This window comes from Canis lupus, chromosome 27 (assembly GCF_003254725.2).
Source record: "Canis lupus dingo isolate Sandy chromosome 27, ASM325472v2, whole genome shotgun sequence".
NCBI lineage: Eukaryota > Metazoa > Chordata > Mammalia > Carnivora > Canidae > Canis > Canis lupus.
Genome location: NC_064269.1, coordinates 140205 through 161506, shown reverse-complemented (window position 1 = coordinate 161506; position 21302 = coordinate 140205). Strand labels below are relative to the sequence as shown.

At 36.1% G+C, this 21302-nt stretch overlaps 2 protein-coding genes across 5 annotated transcripts in view; both read left to right on the top strand.

Annotated features, from left to right (window-relative positions):
* The window catches only part of LOC112667130 (olfactory receptor 6C4-like), a 158681-nt gene that overhangs the window by 130973 nt on the left and 6406 nt on the right, over window positions 1–21302 (top strand). For 3 of the 4 annotated variants that reach the window (XM_049102606.1, XM_025458646.2, XM_025458645.2), the window contains exon 2: window positions 5076–5242. The gene's annotated coding sequence lies outside the window, so the exon portion shown is untranslated. Of the gene's footprint in view, window positions 1–4262; window positions 4321–5075; window positions 5243–21302 lie in introns of all 4 variants that reach the window. The other variant, XM_025458644.2, reaches the window with a different exon arrangement.
* On the top strand, window positions 6618–7565 carry LOC112667133 (olfactory receptor 10A7). Its single transcript, XM_025458648.2, has one exon. The coding sequence runs from the start codon at window positions 6618–6620 to the stop codon at window positions 7563–7565; it is 948 nt and encodes a 315-aa protein (XP_025314433.1).

Genomic DNA, 21302 nt, shown 5'->3' with positions numbered 1-21302 from the left:
GACACTCTTTCTTGTTCACATATCTTCATTCTTCACACTTTCAAAATGAATTTCATCAAATGAGAATTACTATGTAATTTTTTGAAATGGGAATCTCTGTTTAACTTTCAAACTGTTACTTAGCACAGTGCCTGCCGCTTCATAGGTGAACAAAAAAATCTATAGGAAAAAAAACATTGATTTGTTTTCAGGCAAATTACTGGAAAAATTTTGGTCAAAATAGTATGATGAACTATCCACAAGATGGCAGTAGTATATACTCAGGGAATGCAGTGTACAATGTGACTTTAAAAAATTGGTAAGAAGTTAAACTATTGTAGAGTGGCATTTGGACACATACGATGAGCCTACATAGTGTATTTTACCTGAATTTTGTTTGCGTTGAGACAGTGTTACTCATTTAGGAACAGATAATTTAGAAAGAATTCCATTGAAATTCACCATATGGTTGGACAAGCTGATTTTCAGTTTTCTTATTGAGATCTTATAAAATATTTATTTATTTATTTATTTATTTATTTATTTATTTATTTATTTTTAAAGAGGGGCTCCTGGCGGCTCAAGCCCAGGATTCAAACATAGAACTAGGGCATGTTACTCATTCTCTCTGTCTCTGTCTCCCCATCTACTAAGGTAGGCAAATACCTGTTACGTTTGTCTTGATAATTATGTTAATGTGTGTGAAATGCCAAAAACCATGCTTAGCATAGAGTAGGCACTCAGACGTCAGCATTTATTTCATAGTTCTTCCCAGTTACGAAAGCTATGGTAATTTAGTATGGTTTCAACAAATATATCTTGAACATAAAATTGAGAATGGTGATAAATAGAGTATTGGAAGTATGGTGAGTATGTTTGGGAGGAGTGAGAGCAAGTGGAGAGCAATCTACCCAGACTAATAAAGAGTATAATGGCAAAAAAATAAAAAATAAAAAATAAAGTGAGTTAAGTGGGTTAAGTGGGTTAAGCATCCAATTCTTGACTTTGGCTCAGGTCATGATCTCAGGGTCATGCTCAGCATGATGCCCCTCCCTTTTTCTCTCCCTCTCTGTCTCTCAAATAAATAAATAAATCATTAAATATAATAAGATGTGGTCTATTTATACAATGGAATATTATTCACCCATCAGAAAGAATGAATACCTACCATTTACATTGATGTGGATGGAACTGGAGGGTATTATGCTGAGTGAAGTAAGTCAATCATAGAAAGACAACAATCAGATATGGTTTCACTTGTATGTGGAATATAAGAAATAGTGAAAGGGATGATAAAAGAAGGGGGAAACTAAGTGGGAAAAATTAGAGAGGAAGACAAACCATGAGAGACTCCTAACTCTGGGAAACAAAGGGTTGCAGAAGGGGAGGTAGGTGGGAGGATAGGGTAACTGAGTAATGGGCATTAAGGAGGGCATGTGATGAGATGAGCACTGGGTGTTATACTATATTTGGCAAATTGAATTTAAATAAAATTAAATTTAAAACTAAATAAATAAATAACATTAAAAAAAAACCAACAAAAGCCTGATGCATAAATTTAGTAATGCACCATTTTCCACTGATTTTCTTAGCCAACTTCTAACTATATCCTTTATATGATGCATGGTTACTTATTTGGTACAGGTATGAATTAAGATAGATCAAATATAAGACAAATATCATATGATTTCAGTCATATGTGGAATTTAAGAAAAAAAAAAACAAATGAACATAGGAGAAGGGAAAGAAAAATAAAATAAGACAAAATCAGAGAGGGAGAGAGACCATAATAGATTCTTCCCTATAGGAAACAAACTGTAGGTTGTTGGAGGGGAGGTGGATGGAGGACGGGGTGACTGGGTGATGGGCTTTAAGGAAGTACTTGATGTAATGAGCACTGGGTGTTATATGCAACTGATGAATCACTAAATTCTATCCCTGAAACTAAAAAAAAATGTTTAATAAATATTTCATATTGATAATGAAGTCTTAGAAATTCTAAGGATAAAACATTCCTGGTATTGAAAAAAAAGAAGAAGACTTACTTACTTCCTTATGGCATTAACCATGTTAGAGACTACAAGCTACTGCTTCCATGGAACAGTATGTGAATCTTGGTACTGTTTACAATGTTCTTCTATTAAAATAAACCAACAGCCAAACTATGTTTTTAACAGCTAAGCTATTTAGAATTTAAGACAATAAAATACATGCTGATTATTAGCTTCACTTGATGTGTTTAATCATTTGAAAAAGATTATTAGGAAAATTTATGATTAAAATAAGATTTAAAAATGAAATAAAAATTGAAATTTAAAAAGTATGCAAGTTTTAAGGACATGGTATAAATATCTTTTATCAGTATTGGACCAAAATCTATTCCACAAAAAATACAAAAATCTTATGGGGAAAATTAAAATCCTGTTCCTCACATAGTCTTGGCATATTAATAATTATAATCCTGAGGGATTTGACCAGTGTGCTCAACAGACCCACCACAAATTTTCTATTATTGAGAAATACATATTGAATTGCAGTCATTATAACATAAGGAAAATATAAACAGTTCCATGAAAATTCTGTATTCTCCCCTATGAGATAAAAGGATTGTTTAATTAACAGTAGTTCCTTCAAATGTCCCTGGGATCATTTCCCCAAGGCCAGTCACATTTTAAATATTACCACTAAAATATATCAACCATTTAGTGCCAATGCAAAGTAGGTTAGTCTGCCTAAGGTAATTGCTTAATTTTCTTAAAGATTTTATTTATTTACGAGAGAGAGAGAGAGAGAGAGAAGCAGACTCCCTTTTGAACAGATCCCTACATGGGGCTCAATCCCAGGACCCCGAGATCGTGACCTAAGCTGAAGGCAGATACTTAACTGACTGAGCCACCCTGGCACTCTCGTATTTGCTGAATTCTGAAGATTTGAACTAGTCAACAGAATTACTTATCTTTAAAAATATCATTGTTTCTAGTTAAAGAAGAAATATGGGGTTTTATTTGGTAAGATAGATCACAATATTCTTTATGGCTTATTTCATTCCCAATTTTTAAGAAAAAAAGCTAGTTTTTCTGGATATCTGTGTGTAATAAAAACATTTTAAGAAAAGTAAATATGGGACTTTATTTTTGGAAAAAGGAGTGAGTTTATGCTTTATTAAAGTAAAGAAAACAAAAAGTAATCGGGCCTTTGTTTTCTCTCGGCTATAGAATGCTAAAGAAAAGAGTATTTTTTTTTTTTACAGTTTTTATTTATTTATTCATGAAAGACAGAGAGAGAGGCAGAGACCCAGGCAGAGGGAGAAGCAGGCTCCATGCAGAGAGCCCGACGTGGGACTTGATCCTGGGACCCTGGGGTCACGCCCTGGGCTGAAGGCAGCGCTAAATCACCGAGCCCCCCGGGCTGCCCAAGAAAAGAGTATTAAGGGAAAAATGAGAGTTGTGTACTGAAGGAATGCTGTGGATTAGAACCATATAAAGTATTTCAATACTGATACTGGGTTCATTTGTTCTCCAGTTTACAGATTTATTTTGTGTTGCCCTGTTCCAGTTAGAGAAATTTAATAACGATAAGAGTGTTGGCTTGTATTCCAAATACTGATGATGTAATTGCATTGAATCGTAATTAACTTTTTTTTAAAAAAGAAAACATGTATTTGTGAGAAAGCTGGCCAGAAGGAAAGGTAAAGACTATTTCTTCAGAAACACTTAAGGTTGACCTGCTTAGTAAGTGAAGCAGCTCTTTAGCCTCATTAGACAGAGCCAACTACATTAGTAGACATAAGGAAATGGCATTAAATTATCAAAATGCCATGCAACAAGTAAAATAGTATATTCTCTAGAGCTACATAGTAATAATGGCAACTCAGTCACTGTTTGCAAATTAAAGAAAACAGATATTCATATAAATCGGGGGTAGTGACTGAAATCATTGCTGATGGATCTTTTTTTTTAAGAGGATATATGCAATGTAATGTGCTCAGGCAAGGTGAAAAGGGTACATTAATTATCAAGAAATCAAGAAACTGACAATTTTCTTGGACAGCCTTGTTCATATTTTATATTAGAGACCATGAATGGTACACTGTAGACCCTGACCTCTCAAAGTTTAGCCAATCTAGCCTTGCTCTCTGCCGTATCCGTATTAGAATTCTGAGAGACAGTGATGGTGTGGGCCCTTTAGGCTTACACTAAATATCGTAACATAATAAATATAAATGAATGAATATCATGAAATAGTGATACCTTCATCAACTCATATTCTTTTTTTTTTTCAAGACAAAAAAGTGGAGTATTTTTAGAGCCATAACAAGTTTAGAGTTGTTGCAAAATACTGGTAAGCATGGTAATACAAGTTTTTTTTAGTTTTGCTAAATGTGCCAGCAATAATGTTGTTGCTATTACTGAGGATGAGCATGGTATTGAAGTAGGTTTTGCAATTATGGTGAGAGAGTAATGGGCACAGTCACTGTAACATCTGTTACCTATTGTCCTGGGACTTCTAGAGGAATGGATAGCTGTCGGGTCACCAGAGCTCCTTTCCTTATGCTATTGAGGAATTGGCCCAGAACTTACAGAAAGCAAAAAACGCAGGTGAGATACTATCAAAGGTACATATGTTTGGGGTGGAATTAAAACCGAATTCTTTGATTGAGCTACTTGTTTCAGAATGGACAAATAGGCTCTGAGTTCCCCACACCTTACTCAGGGAGGGGAAACCCATTTTAAAGACAATTTTACTCTAAAGTGAAGTAGTTAAACTTTCTTCTACATTAAACTTGAAATATGTATTGTGAACTAATAGGTCCAATATTCACCTAACTCCAATATTTGGAAAAAAAAAAGAAACATTGCTCATCTCAGCTTCCATGTAGCATCATGAATAACTGTTTTTGGGGATGACTAATGTTTGATATGCTATTGCCAAGTAAAATTTTTACAGAAAGTATTTTTATAATTCTTCTTTCAGCCAAAATATTTTACTCTAAATAAGATATAACGCTTGAGTTCAAAATAATTGAGTCGGTACTTTGACAACTAGATTTTTAGTGGACATACAATAGTGACTGAGTCTCACTTCTGACCATGCAGTTTTGGAAGTGATTGACCACTGTTGAGAGTTCGGCTAAACCACTTCATAAAGCTGCTGACTTGGCATCCATCTGGGGTCGCCACGATGCCTGAGGGACCTTGAGCCGACATTAACCCTTCCTTCAAGTGTACATCCTGGACAACAGCCCACAGAGTCATAAGTAAATGTAAGTTCTGGCTACAAACACCACCCCCCATGGGCCTTGTAATGAATAATAAGCTCCCTTATCTTCCAGGTCCTTCTTCTACACCCTTAGCTAAAACTACTGGGAAGCATATAGAAATCCTGTTCTTTTTGGCTTAAATTGACCAATCTGGCATCAGCCAGGGAACTCTGAAGTACTCCACCCTTGAGCCCTAATAAAAGCATGTGCCGTCAGCACCTGTTCCAGTCCCTCTGCCTGCCCTGAGTGTTGACTTCCCCATGTGGTCTTGAGCGGGCTGTGTTCTCCTCCACATCCAGCGAGTAATAAACTCTATTTTGCTTTCCCTTGTGGTCTTTTGCTGAACCATGTCCAACATCCTGCACTCCATCATTACTTGGTAAATGATGATTGATCAAAGTCACAGCTCAGCGGGAGGCAGGACTGTTTTGACGGATGAGGACTGAAATGAGTGTTGGAAGGAGGACTTCTCTATTGAATACCATATTCAGTCAGAATACGGTGTTTTTTTACTACTCAGTGATTATGACGTTCAATACAGAAGTCTTCCTTCCAACACTCATTTCCATTCCCATCCATCAAAATAATTCTGCTTCCCACAACTCGAATAATATGACTCTACTATGTGCATAATAAGAAATAGGGGCCCAGTGAAGTCAAATTATGATTCAAGAGACAATATAAAAAATCACATACAACTGATGAATCACTCTACCTCTGAAACTAATAATACATTAAATGTTAATTGATTTTAAATAAAATAAAAAAATTTTAAATCACATAAATTACCAGTCCCATGAAGATTACAGAAAAGCAGCAAAATCAAAAGTATATGTTATATTTATTTTTTACTTCTGTTTATTTACTGATCTCATATATGTATATGCAGGTGTATGTGTATGTACATAGTGAATGATGATGTGGAACACACTCCATTCAGGAGAAATGTGTCATTAATATTATAAAAGATTAGAAAAATAAAACTAGCCCATAATTTATCTTTTTGTACCCTGGACTTACTTTATATTTTTTAAAAAGTGGTAGATGATTCTATCATAATGATGACCTATCTAAGCTACTTCTACTTAATGATAATAGCATGTCTCTGATGAAAAATATGAGCTGCACGCTATGACCACTGACCAGACAAAAACCGCACCTAGGTGATAAGCATTAGTAAGATTCATGCAAAATATTTTTTCCTTAATTGTATCTTATTTTACACATTCTTTCTGTTTCAGAGAAATAGAATGGTGAGACACATGAGCACAGAGACACACTTAATGGCCTTTATTGATATTTTTTAAGTTGTTTCTATATTTAAATGGTATCTTTTGATGCACATACTTTTATTCTTACAGGGAAACGATTCTAAAATATGATTTGTGAAAATCACACCAGAGTCACTGAATTTGTTCTTCTCGGTTTTACAAATAACCCTGAGATGCAAGTTTCCCTCTTTATTTTGTTCCTCATCATCTATACAGTCACTTTGTTGGGCAATTTCCTTATTATCACAGTTACCAGTGTGGATCCTGCTCTTCAAACACCCATGTACTTCTTTCTCCGAAACCTATCACTTCTTGAAGTCTGTTTTACCTTGGTCATGGTGCCGAAGATGCTGGTGGATCTAGTGTCCCTAAGGAAGATCATCTCTTTTGTGGGCTGTGGTATCCAGATGTACTTTTTCTTTTTCTTCGGCAGCTCCGAATGTTTTCTCCTGTCTATGATGGCATATGATCGCTTTGTGGCCATTGGTAACCCTCTCCGTTATTCAGTCATAATGAATAGGTCCCTATGTTTATGGATGGCTGTCGGCTCTTGGATGTCTGGGGTTCCTGTCTCTATGCTACAAACAGCTTGGTTGATGGCCCTTCCTTTCTGTGGACCAAATACCATAGACCACTTTTTTTGTGATGGTCCCCCAGTGCTGAAACTAGTCACTCAAGATACAACCATGTATGAAATGCAAGCACTTGCTTCCACACTACTGTTTATCATGTTTCCCTTTTCCCTCATTTTGGTCTCCTACACCCGCATTATCATAACCATCCTGAAGATGCCCTCTGCTACCGGTCGTCAGAAGGCATTCTCCACTTGTTCATCACACCTCATTGTGGTATCCCTTTTCTATGGAACAGCCAGCTTGACCTACCTGCGACCCAAATCCAACCAGTCCCCAGAGAGCAAGAAGCTAGTGTCATTGTCCTACACTGTCATCACTCCTATGTTAAACCCCATCATCTACAGCCTAAGGAACAATGAAGTGAAGGGGGCAGTCAAGAGGACAGTTACCCGAAAAGTCTTGAAGTTAGATGCGTTTTGACTTCTATTGCATAGAATGTTTCTAAACAAAGTAGGGACAACAGAACCCACAGACAAAAGCTTAAAAGGAGTGCAAGATTCGCTCTGAGTTTTTTAGTGGCACTTACTGTGAGGGGTGGGTCTCAGGGTATCAGTCAGAGTCCCAGCAAAAGACAGATCGTATTCTTAGGATAATTGAGACAATCTTTATGAGGGGGGTATTTATGAATTGGGGAGTTGGGGGGGCAAATATAGTTAATTGTCCCACAGCTCATATGATGGAAATTCCACATGTCTTGATCTGAAGAGGCAAGGGGAAGAAGTAAGACCTGGAACTTGGACGATGCTACAACTATAAGTAAAAGCCAGCCAAGAGAGGCTCTGTTCTTTAGTAGAAGAAGGCAGCCACCCCAGCCTTAATTTATTCTGACTCGCTCAAATCTGCTGATGCCTGTCCTTCATCAAACCAAATCTGAGAGAGATGGCAAGAATTGCTGTCAAAGCAGTAGATGAAGGTCAGCTTTGTGGGGCACAGATAAGAATAGAAAAGTTATGAAGCATAAATGAAAATATTCACCCACAAGCCCCTATATATTCTGCAATATGATGCAAATATAATCTTGTAATGTGTATTAACTTTTTATTTATTTTTTATTTTTTTAAAGATTTATTTATTTATTTATTTATTTATTTATTCATGGTAGGCACACACACACACACAGAGAGAGAGAGAGAGAGAGAGAGGCAGAGACACAGGCAGAGGGAGAAGCAGGCTCCCTGCAAGGAGCCCGATGTGGGACTCGATCCCGGGACCCCAGGATCGCGCCCTGGGCCAAAGGCAGGCACCAAACCACTGAGCCACCCAGGGATCCCTTAAGTAACTTTTTAAAAGATGTATTGAAAAGTGGAAACTTGTAGTTGCCAAGAATTCATGGTTCAGATTCTTTATATGGGTTGCTGTTTTAAATGAGGTTATATAATAAGATTACCTTCGTATTAACTATTTGATGACATGGTTCTGGACTGCTTTGGTTATTGGCTTAATCATCTATTAATTTTTATTTTATTTTTTTAGGATTATTTGAGAGAGAGAATGGGAGAAGGGTGAGGGAGAGCGAATCTCAAACAGACTCCACGTTGAGCACAGAGCCCAACACAGGGCTCAATCTCATGACCCTGAGATCATGACTTGAGCAAAAACCAAGAGTCCTACACTCAACTGACTGAGCCACTCAGGCTCCTATATTAATTTTTATTAATTAGCTATTACTTCTTAGAATTTAAACAAGAGATACTTGCTTGCCACTATAATGAAAGCAAGAGTAGTGATAATAATAACCAATGTGATCTATCAAGGCACAGTCTTTCATAAATGGCCTTGCAACAACCCAAAAGGTAGATCCTATTATACATTATTTCTCATAGAAGATGAATTAGGACCAGAAAGTTTAAGTATCTTTACAGGGCAAAGAGTTTTGAGAGGTAACCACAAAAATTCAAATTCAGACCTTTCTGCATTTGAAATTCAATATGTTGACTTCTTAAAAATATCAGGATATTTTCATCCTGATAAAACACCACTTATATGTGGTGATTTTGCCTTTAAGGCCATAAATATCTTAAATTAATATCTTAATTCTTAATTCAACTAAGAAGACAAAAGGAAACCGAGTCAAATGTAATTTGGGAAAATTTCATATTTCCACACTCATAAAGATATATTGGCTTTGAATATGCAATTTATGCCTGATACTATCTGTTGCTCTAAGTCTTCATTAGCCAATGCTTTTCTTAATCATACAGATTTTTCTTTAAGCAGAAACTACCCTCTATCATTCTTGTTCAGTATCCCAGAAAAATTTAAAATCATCACAAATTTGCAACTTGTGATGACTTTTAATTTAATTGTAATTTCCTGAGGTATGTATCCATTGAGTATAATGGGAGTTTGGGATAGGGAATGTCGGTTCCTTTAAATCTTTCTCCTTCAGTGGCTTTTTAATTGTTTAAACCTAACTCACATACTCCAAATTAATGTTGCTAAGTTCAGTGATCATCTGGTAAGACTGTTACAATAGTTTTCTTTTTTAAAAAAATATTCATTTATTTGAGAGCAATATAGTGCAGTGGGAGGGGTAAAGGGAGAGGGAGAGAATCTCAAGAAGACTCCCCACTAAGAGTGGAGCCCAACATCGGCCTTGATCCCACAACACTCAGATCATGACCTGAGCCAAAATCAAGGGTAGACACTTGACTGACTGAGCCACTCAAGTACCCTTGGTTTCCTACTATTTGAATGTGACTCATGAGTAGACTGTGAGATTATAAAATCAGTTTAGTAGTGTATATGTATGTGTTTAATAAGCTAGCATAATAAAATCAAGAATAGATTAACATAACAACTTATGAAAAGAGTTTATGGGAGCATCTGATTCATAGTAAACCCTATCTGAGTGTCTCATAGTATTATTGTTAGAATAAGAGAAAATATAGGGACATCTGGGGGCTCAGCAGTTGAGTGTCTGCCTTTGACTCAGGCTGTGATCTTGGGGTCTGGGATCGAGTCCCATATCAGGCCGCTGCATGGAGCCTGCTTCTCCCTCTGTGTGTGTCTCTCTCTCTCCTTCTGTCTCTCTCTCTCTCTGTCTTTCATGAATAAATAAATAAAACCATTAAAAAGAGAGAGAAAATATAAATTGGATCCCACATATGAAAAAGTATGTTTTAGCTATGCATGTATTATGTTTTGAGTGAAATGTAAAATTAATTTCTTCTTGTAAGATGTAAGCAAAAATTTTTATAAGGCATTCACTTATTGCATATTTTGTGTGATTTATATCCCATGGCTTTTTGCAGGGAATTTAAAATACAATTATGATGTTTCATATAGTTTTATTTAAATTAATATAAGCCACAGAGCCACAAAACCCTTGAGGAGACTTTTTAAGCCTGTCATCCTTAATTTACAAATTGATTTTTTTGTTAGAGTTCCAAAAGCTAATTAATGGAGTCATCATTATATCTGGAGAGATGATTAAAAGGACACATTGGATGAGTTGTTCACACACAAAAATGCTAAGATTTTTCATCACTTAACAGCAATTCCAGAATTTTCTATGGACAAATATTTTCATCACTTTTTTAATGATGATATGATTGATTTTTTTCAGTTATCGTGCAAAAAACATTCTGTAAGGAGTTTTTCTTAAGTTTACAATTCCACAAATCACTGCCCTATATGTGCCTCTACTGTTATTTAGAAACATTTCAGGTTGTATGTCCTCCAAATATCTGTAAGTTTAAGTGTCAGAGGATATCCTCAACGGCCAACCCCGGTATCCCTAAGATAAGAATTGGTTAGATCAGTTACTTTACATATTATCCAATCCTGTCACATGTATGAGAGCTGAGGTAAGAAGAGCAGTCAACATGGTTGACATTTCAATGTAGCTTAAAAAGCCTATCTTTGCTCTATTTCAATGGCAGTCAAGTCAAATTAGTGAATCCAATCCAATGTGTAACATTGGTTTATATTTATATTTAACATCAGGAAATAACCCTGCCCCAAGAGACTTTTATTTTGGTTAGGAGACAAAACTTAAGAGCAATTAGTAAAAATACAATTATATAATGAGTTGACAAAGCAAAATTCTCAATTGTTAAAATCAATGCTATAAAATGACCATACATTCACATTTATAAACTCTTATAAAATAATATTGATAGTGAGTGCGTGATATTTAGGTTGTAGAGAGGATAAAATATACTTAAAATGCTGATTCATTATGGAATGAAACTTACATACTTGGTAGTCAGATAATCACAATTTTGAATTCCAGATCCAATAATCAGTAACTATTTATTCCCCATGAACCATCATCTATGCCACAGGCTTGTGGCAAAGTCATGTGAGTTTTCATTGTGCTACTACAATTCAGTATATTTGGAAAGGAGGGAGCAGTGATGATTTACTGACCACTTAGCCTCTGGACTCCTCATTTTGAGTCTTAGGGAAGGCAAAAACCATTTCCCATGGAGAAGTGAAGTCCGGATATATATTTTACCAGACTCCCTTAGAGCTCGTTTGCAAATTTGTAAGCTAAGCTCAACTAATCAGATTTTAAATACTGATTTAAGGATGCAAAGAAATGGGGACAGTGGGGCTCACAGAAGCCAGTGGTTCCCGGTGTCCAAGGGCAGAGGAGACTGCAGTGGCGATGGCCGTCCCCAGAGTCTAGTACTGGTAGTGCAAAATTAAACTGTGGCATCCACGTTTTCACTGTGGTCACACCAATGTGTCTACACAACTAAATCTGGAGTATTAATTTAGATTTTCACTGTGGCCCTGACTGCTGCTTATCTTTGTGTTTCCTTTCCATTTTATACGTGGTATACTTCTCAACATCTTTTCAATATTTTTCCTGTGTAAATCATGAAAAATCAATTTCAGTTTTTTTGGTTTTCTGTTTTTGTTTCTTTTTTATTTTATTTTTTAATTTTTTTTTCAATGAACAAGTCTACTGGATAAAAAAAATAAATCAGAAAAGAAATAAACAAATGTCATTTGACTGAATTAATTTGTAAGTTCCAGCAAAATGGCTCACACAGACACATTATGAAAGGAACATTCTAAATCTAGAAGAAACAAATTACACATGCATATGTATATATGGGATATATTGATATATAGAGACAGAAATCCCTCTTCATCATAAATTAGTTGGTAATGACCTTATGTGTGTTTCAAGGTCATCTGGAGATGGTGCAGAAATAATTTTAAATGGGCCTTTGAGGATACCTTGGTGACTTAGTTGGTTAAACATCTGCCTTCAGCTCAGGTCATGGTCCCAGGGTCTGGGATCAAGCTCTGCACCGGACACCCTGCTCAGTGTGGAGTCTCCCTCTCTCTTTCCCTCTCTCTCCCTCTGTCCCCACCCTTCAGGCTCTCTATCATGCTCTCTCTCTCAAATAAATAAAATCTTTAAAAAACAAAACAAGTCCTTGGATATAGCCTTAAAAGTTATAATATTAATTTTCAGATTTGTTGGATGTATTTTCTCTATCTACAACCATTGATAAATTTGGGTAGAAATATTTGATAGAAAAAATTGATAATTTGTTTAATCAATTTTTAAAATTTTAATTGAACAAAAACCATACATGAGGAAAACAAAAGCAAACATGTGGTAGAAAAAACAGTAATCTTACTTTTTGAAACCTAGATGCATATACATCAAGTAATACTTGAGAAGGGAGAAAAGACGGTCATTTCAATAAATTGTGCTAGGAAAATTGGATATTCACACATAAAAGAATGAAACTAGGCCCTTATCTTATGCCACTCACAAAAATTAACTCAAATTAAACACTTAACTGTTAGACCTGAAACCATAAAACTCTCAGAAGAAAACAGGGAAAATAATTCTTGACATGGGTCTTAGCAATGATTTTGGATGTAATACCTTAAGCAAAAGTAATAAAATAAATAATAAACAAGTGAGACTGCATCAACCTGAAAAGCTTCTGCACAGCAAAAGAAACAACCAGCAAAATGCAAAACAATCTATGGAATGGGAGACTATATTTGCAAATTATATACCTGACAAGGGATTAATAACCAAAATATATAAAGAACTCATACAACTCAATAGCCTAAACCCCCAAATAATCTAGTTTAAAAATAGGCAGATGATCTGAATAGATTTTTCCAAAAAAGATATTCAAATGCCCAAGAGGTATGAGAAAGGGTGCTCAAAGCCACTAATCATCAGGAAAACGCAAATTAAAGCCACAGTGAAATATCCCCTTGGACTTCTTGAAGTGACTGGCATCAAAAAAGACAAGAGATAACAGTGGAAAAGATGTAGAAAAAAAGGAACTGTTGTGCACTGTTTGTGGAAATGTAAATTGGAAAACCCACTAAGGAACATAGTATGAAGTACTCTTAAAAAAAAATAAAGGGGAAGGAGGGGCAAGATGGCAGAAGAGTAGGGTCCCCAAATCACCTGTCTCCACCAAATTACCTAGATAACCTTCAAATCATCCTGAAAATCTACGAATTCGGCCTGAGATTTAGAGACCAGCTGGAACACTACAGTGAGAAGAGTTCGCGCTTCTATCAAGTACAACTTGTTTTTGGCCATTCTGCACTGAGCAAAATGACTAGAAGGAAAACCTCACCTCAAAAGAAAGAATCAGAAACAGTCCTCTCTCCCATACAGTTACAAAATCTGGATTACAATTCAATGTCAGAAAGCCAATTCAGAAGCACTATCATACAGCTACTGGTGGCTCTAGAAAAAAGCATAAAGGACTCAAGAGACTTCATGCCTGCAGAATTTAGATCCAATCAAGCAGAAATTAAAAATCAATTGAATGAGATGCAATCCAAACTAAGTCCTAATGACGAGGGTTAACGAGGTGGAAGAACGAGTGAGTGACATAGAAGACAAGTTGATAGCAAAGAAGGAAATGGAGGAAAAAAGAGACAATTAAAAGACCATGAGGTTAGATTAAGGGAAATTAACGACAGCCTGAGGAAGAAAAACCTACGTTTAATTGGGGTTCCCGAGGGCGCCGAAAGGGACAGAGGGCCAGAATATGTATTTGAACAAATCCTAGCTGAAAACTTTCCTAATCTGGGAAGGGAAACAGGCATTCAGATCCAGGAAATAGAGAGATTCCCCCCCTAAAATCAATAAAAACCCTTCAACACCTCGACATTTAATAGTGAAGCTTGCAAATTCCAAAGAGAGAAGATCCTTAAAGCAGCAAGAGACAAGAAATCCCTGACTTTTATGGGGAGGAGTATTAGGGTAACAGTAGACGTCTCCACAGAGACCTGGCAGGCCAGAAAGGGCTGGCAGGATATATTCAGGGTCCTAAATGAGAAGAACATGCAACCAAGAATACTTTATCCAGCAAGGCTCTCATTCAAAATGGAAGGAGAGATAAAGAGCTTCCAAGACAGGCAGGAACTGAAAGAATATGTGACCTCCAAACCAGCTCTGCAAGAAATTTTAAGGGGGACTCTTAAAATTCCCCTTTAAGAAGAAGTTCAGTGGAACAATCCACAAAAAGAAGGACTGAATAGATATCATGATGACACTAAACTCATATCTCATAATAGTAACTCTGAACGTGAACGGGCTTAATGACCCCATCAAAAGGCGCAGGGTTTCAGACTGGATAAAAAAGCAGGACCCATCTATTTGCTGTCTACAAGAGACTCATTTTAGACAGAAGGACACCTACAGCCTGAAAATAAAAGGTTGTAGAACCATTTACCATTCAAATGGTCCTCAAAAGAAAGCAGGGGTAGCCATCCTTATATCAGATAAACTAAAATTTACCCTGAGGACTGTAGTGAGAGATGAAGAGGGACACTATCTCATACTTAAAGGATCTATCCAACAAGAGGAATTAACAATCCTGAATATATATGCCCCGAATATGGGAGCTGCCAAATATTTAAACCAATTAACAACCATAGTGAAGAAATACTTAGGTAATAACACACTTATACTTGGTGACTTCAATCTAGCTCTTTCTACCCTCGATAGGTCTTCTAAGCACAACATCTTCAAAGAAACGAGAGCTTTAAATGATACACTGGACCAGTTGGATTTCACAGATATCTACAGATGTTACATCCAAACTCAACTGAATACACATTCTTCTCAAGTGCACATGGAACTTTCTCCAGAATAAATCACATACTGGGTCACAAATCGGGTCTGAACCGATACCAAAAGTTTGGGATCGTCCCCTGCATATTCTCAAACTATAATGCCTTGAAATTAGAACTAAATCACAACAAGAAGCTTGGAAGGACCTCAAACACGTGGAGGTTAAGGACCATCCTGCTAAAAGATGAAAGGGTCAACCAGGAAATTAAGGAAGAATTAAAAAGATTCATGGAAACTAATGAGAATGAAGATACAACAGTTCAAAATCTTTGGGATGCAGCAAAAGCAGTCCTAAGGGGGAAATACATCGCAATACAAGCATCCATTCAAAAACTGCAAAGAACTCAAATACAAAAGCTAACCTTACACATAAAGGAGCTAGAGAAAAAACAGCAGATGGACCCCACGCCCAGCAGAAGAAGAGAGTTAATTAAAATTCAAGCAGAACTCAATGAAATTGAGACCAGAAGAACTGTGGAACAGATCAACAGAACCAGGAGTTGGTTCTTTGAAAGAATTAATAAGATAGATAAACCATTAGCCAACCTTATTAAAAAGAAGAGAGAGGAGACTCAAATTAATAAAATCATGAGTGAGAAAGGAGAGACCATTACCAACACCAAGGAAATACAAACGATTTAAAAAACATATTATGAACAACTATACGCCAATAAATTAGGCAATCTAGAAGAAATGGACGCATTCCTGGAAAGCCACAAACTACCAAAACTGGAACAGGAAGAAATAGAAAACCTGAACAGGCCAATAACCAGGGAGGAAATTGAAGCAGTCACCAAAAACCTCTCAAGACACAAGAGTCCAGGGCCAGATGGCTTCCCAGGGGAATTCTATCAAATGTTTAAAGAAGAAACCACACCTATTCTCCTAAATATGTTTGGAAAGATAGAAAGAGATGGAGTACTTCCAAATTCGTTCTATGAGGCCAGCATCACCTTAATTCCAAAACCAGACAAAGACCCCACCAAAAAGAATTACAGACCAATATCCCTGATGAACATGGATGCAAAAATTCTCAACAAGATACTAGCCAATAGGATCCAACAGCACATTAAGAAAATTATTCACCACGACCAAGTAGGATTTATTCCTGGGACACAAGGCTGGTTCAACACCCGTAAAACAATCAATGTGATCATCATATCAACAAGAGAAAAAACAAGAACCATATGATCCTCTCATTAGATGCAGAGAAAGCATTTGACAAAATACAGCATCCATTTCTTATCAAAACTCTTCAGAGTGTAGGGATAGAGGGAACATTCCTCGACATCTTAAAAGCCATCTACGAAAAGCCAAGAGCAAATATCATTCTCAATGGGGAAGCACTTGGAGCCTTTCCCCTAAGATCAGGAACAAGACAGGGATGTCCACTCTCACCACTGCTGTTCAACATAGTACTGGAAGTCCTAGCCTCAGCAATCAGGCAACAAAAAGACATTAAAGGCATTCAAATTGGCAAAGAAGAAGTCAAACTCTCCCTCTTCGCAGATGACATGATACTCTACATAGAAAATCCAAAAGACTCCACCCCAAGATTGCTAGAACTCATACAGCAATTTGGTAGCATGGCAGGATATAAAATCAATGCCCAGAAATCAATGGCATTTCTATACACTAACAATGAGACTGAAGAAAGAGAAATTAAGGAGTCAATCCCATTTACAATTGCACCCAAAAGCATAAGATACCTAGGAATAAACCTCACCAAAGAGGTAAAGGATCTATACCCTAAAAACTATAGAACACTTCTGAAAGAAATTGAGGAAGACACAAAGAGATGGAAAAATATTCCATGCTCATGGATTGGCAGAATTAATATTGTGAAAATGTCAATGTTACCCAGGGCAATGTACACGTTTAATGCAATCCCTATCAAAATACCATGGACTTTCTTCAGAGAGTTAGAACAAATTATTTTAAGATTTGTGTGGAATCAGAAAAGACCCTGAATAGCCAAGGGAATTTTAAAAAAGAAAACCATAGCTGGGGGCATCACAATGCCAGATTTCAGGTTGTACTACAAAGCTGTGTTCATCAAGACAGTGTGGTACTGGCACAAAAACAGACACATAGATCAATGGAACAGAATAGAGAACCCAGAAGTGGACCCTGAACTTTATGGCCAACTAATATTCGATAAAGGAGGAAAGACTATCCATTGGAAGAAAGACAGTCTCTTCAATAAATGGTGCTGGGAAAATTGGGCAGCCACATGCAGAAGAATGAAACTAAACCACTCTCTTTCACCAGACAGAAAGATAAACTCAAAATGGATGAAAGATCTAAATGTGAGACAAGATTCCATCAAAATCCTAGAGGAGAACACAGGCAACACCCTTTCTGAACTCGGGCACAGTAACCTTGCAAGATACATCCACGAAGGCAAAAGAAACAAAAGCAAAAATTACTATTGGGACTTCATCAAGATAAGAAGCTTTTGCACAGCAAAGGATACAGTCAACAAAACTAAAAGACAACCTACAGAATGGGAGAAGATATTTGCAAATGACGTATCAGATAAAGGGCTAGTTTCCAAGATCTATAAAGAACTTATTAAAATCAACACCAAAGAAAAAAACAATCCAATCATGAAATGGGCAAAAGACATGAAGAGAAATATCACAGAGGAAGACATAGACATGGCCAACATGCACATGAGAAAATGCTCTGCATCACTTGCCATCAGGGAAATACAAATCAAAACCACGATGAGATACCACCTCACACCAGTGAGAATGGGGAAAATTTACAAGGCAGGAAACCACAAATGTTGGAGAGGATGTGGAGAAAAGGGAACCCTCCTGCACTGTTGGTGGGAATGTGAACTGGTGCAGCCACTCTGGAAAACTGTGTGGAGGTTCCTCAAAGACGTAAAAATAGACCTGCCCTACCACCCAGCAATTGCACTGTTGGGGATTTACCCCAAAGGTACAGATGCAATGAAACGCCGGGACACCTGCACCCCGATGTTTCTAGCAGCAATGTCCACAGTAGCCAAACTGTGGAAGGAGCCTCGGTGTCCATCGAAAGATGATGGATAAAGAAGATGTGGTCTATGTATACAATGGAATATTCCTCAGCCATTAGAAACGACAAATACCCACCATTTGCTTCAACGTGGATGGAACTGGAGGGTATTATGCTGAGTGAAGTAAGTCAATCGGAGAAGGACAAACAATGTATGTTCTCATTCATTTGGGGAATATAAATAATAGTGAAAGGGAATATAAGGGAAGGGAGAAGAAATGTGTGGGAAATATCAGAAAGGGAGACAGAACATAAAGACTCCTAACTCTGGGAAACGAACTAGGGGTGGTGGAAGGGGAGGAGGGCAGGGGGTGGTAGTGAGTGGGTGACGGGCACTGAGTGGGACACTGATGGGATGAGCACTGGGTGTTATTCTGTATGTTGGTAAATTGAATACCAATAAAAATTATTTTATTAAAAAAATAAAAATAAATTAAAAAAATAAAGGGAGGGGCACCTGGGTGGCTCAGTTGGTTAAGCATCTGCTTTCAGCTTGGGTCGTGATCCCAGGGCCCTGAGATCGAGCCCCACATCAGGCTCCCTGCTCATGGGAAGCCTGCTTCTCTCTATCCTCCTTGCTCAAGCTCTCTCTCTCTCTCGGTCTCATTAATTAATTAATTAATTAATTAATTAAAAATAAAGGGAGAACTATATGACCTAACAATTCCACTTCTGGGTATATATACACAGGAAATGAAATCACAATGTTATATATATATATATATATATATATATATATATATATATATACACACTCTCATGTTCACTGCAGCATTATTTACAATTATATTAACAACACATATATATGCAATGGAATACTATTGAGCCCTAAAAAAGAAGCAAATCCTGCCATTTGTGACAACATGGATGGACCTGAGGACATCATGCGAAGTAAAATAAGTTAGGCAGATAAAGCCATGTACTGTATGATCTCACTTATATATGGAATCTAAAAAACACTCATAGAAAAAAAAAAAGATCAGATTTGTGGTTACCAGAGGCAAGGCATATGGGTAGAGAATACGTGAAGTTGGTTAAAAGGTACAAACTTCCAGTTATAAGATAAATAAGTACTGGGGATGCAATATACAACAGCACGACTCCAGTAAATGCCGCTGTATGGTAAATTTGAGAGTTGCTAAGAGAGTATATCCTAAAAGTTATCACAAGGAAAAAAAATTGTAATTATGTGAGGTTGTGGATGTTAACTGAACTTACTGTTGTGATCATTTTGTAATATACATATGTCAAGACATTATACCCTACGCCTTAAGCTTATATGGTGTTATACGTCAATTTTATCGCAATAAAATGGAAAAAAATAAAATTAGTGAAATCTGAAAATAAAATAAATAAAAACCAAGATGCTATTTCTGGATCTTTCATTAACTATCGTGTTGACCTTGATCAAGATAGAAAGTTTTGAGACTCACTTTGATCATCTATAAAGGAGCAAGTTCTAAAATTCTATAAAACAAAAATTTGAAACAATAAATAATAATGTTTGGATTATAAATGGCAAAGAGGTTGATAGACGGCGTAGGAATTGTCATGGACAAATTTGCAAAAATAACTTTAAGTTGAAAAAGAAGAATGCCTTGTGTTTGCAAGGGAACACAGGCAGTGAAGGGCAAAAAGAAATGAAGGAAGCTGTTTGCATGTTAATTGGCATTTTCTCTTTTTTAATACACTTGTTTATAGGTTGGGTATTTATTTATTTATTTTACAGGCTTATGTTTTTAATGATAATCAGGATATTTGTATTCCATACAACATCTGTGATCACTGTTGTCAATTGAGTTGTGTCCTCCCAGATAAGCTGAAGTCCAAATAGTGGATATGTGTGAATGTGACTTTATTTAGAAATAGGACATTTACACGTGTAATCAGTGAAGATAAGGATATACTAGATTTGGCCCTAATCAACCCATTGGCCTCCAGATACCAGTACTCTCAGAATAGTCCTAATAAATTACCTTTTATTTTTTATTTTATTTTTTTACCTTTTATTTTTAATTTATTTATTTATTATTTATTTATTTATTTATATTTTTAATTTTTTATTTTTCATAAAATAAAACATGCATTTGCTCACTGGGGTTTATGACAAAAAGATGATTAGAAATAGCTATTTAAAAAAGAGTAGAAAAAATAAAAATAAAAAAAGAATAGCTATAAATAACATTTGCTATTTACTGTATCATCTACAGAAAAGATGATAATGACATGATGTTGAATATTTGTGGAAAATATGCAAAGGAAACAATATCTGAATATATTTATGCTTATAATGCTTAATTAGAGAAATTAGAGTGGCAGTTGGTAAAAATAAGCTCTTTATTTTTTCATCTTTGGAATAACACCCACGCAGTTGCAAAGTTAATAAAGCCTTTCCCAGCGAATTTGTCTACTGTGTGAGAACATAGAGTGGGTTACAAGGCATGAGAAAATTTTAGGGTTGGATGGGTATATTTATTTTCTTGATTGTGGTGAAGTTTTCATACATTTGTGACATATCTCAAAACTTATCTAACTATATATTTTAAACATGTAAAATTCATTATATATTTATAATGAATTTATACCTCAATAAAACAGAGTATCTGTTTTAGACATCTAATTTGGCTTAAATAAATCCTCAACAAATATTTACTCAGCAAAGGTATAATGCTGTTTTTCCCTCTTGTAGGACAAGAAATTATATATATATATATACATATATACATTTTTGATATATATATATATTTGTATATATCTTATACCAAATCTGTACAATTTTCTGGTCTCTGTATAAAATATATATACTTATGTATATATTTATACACATATATAATACCCTGCTGTATCATAAAGAATCTAGTAGTTGCCCAAAACTTCTACAGGCATACAGAGAAGCTAGTACATGGAGTCCTTCACTTAGTGGAGATGCTAGACAATAAACACACAGCAAATAAAGAACTAATAGAATTCAAGAGAGGTGTGAACAACAAAAAAACATACTCTTCATAAAATATCGAGCCAGT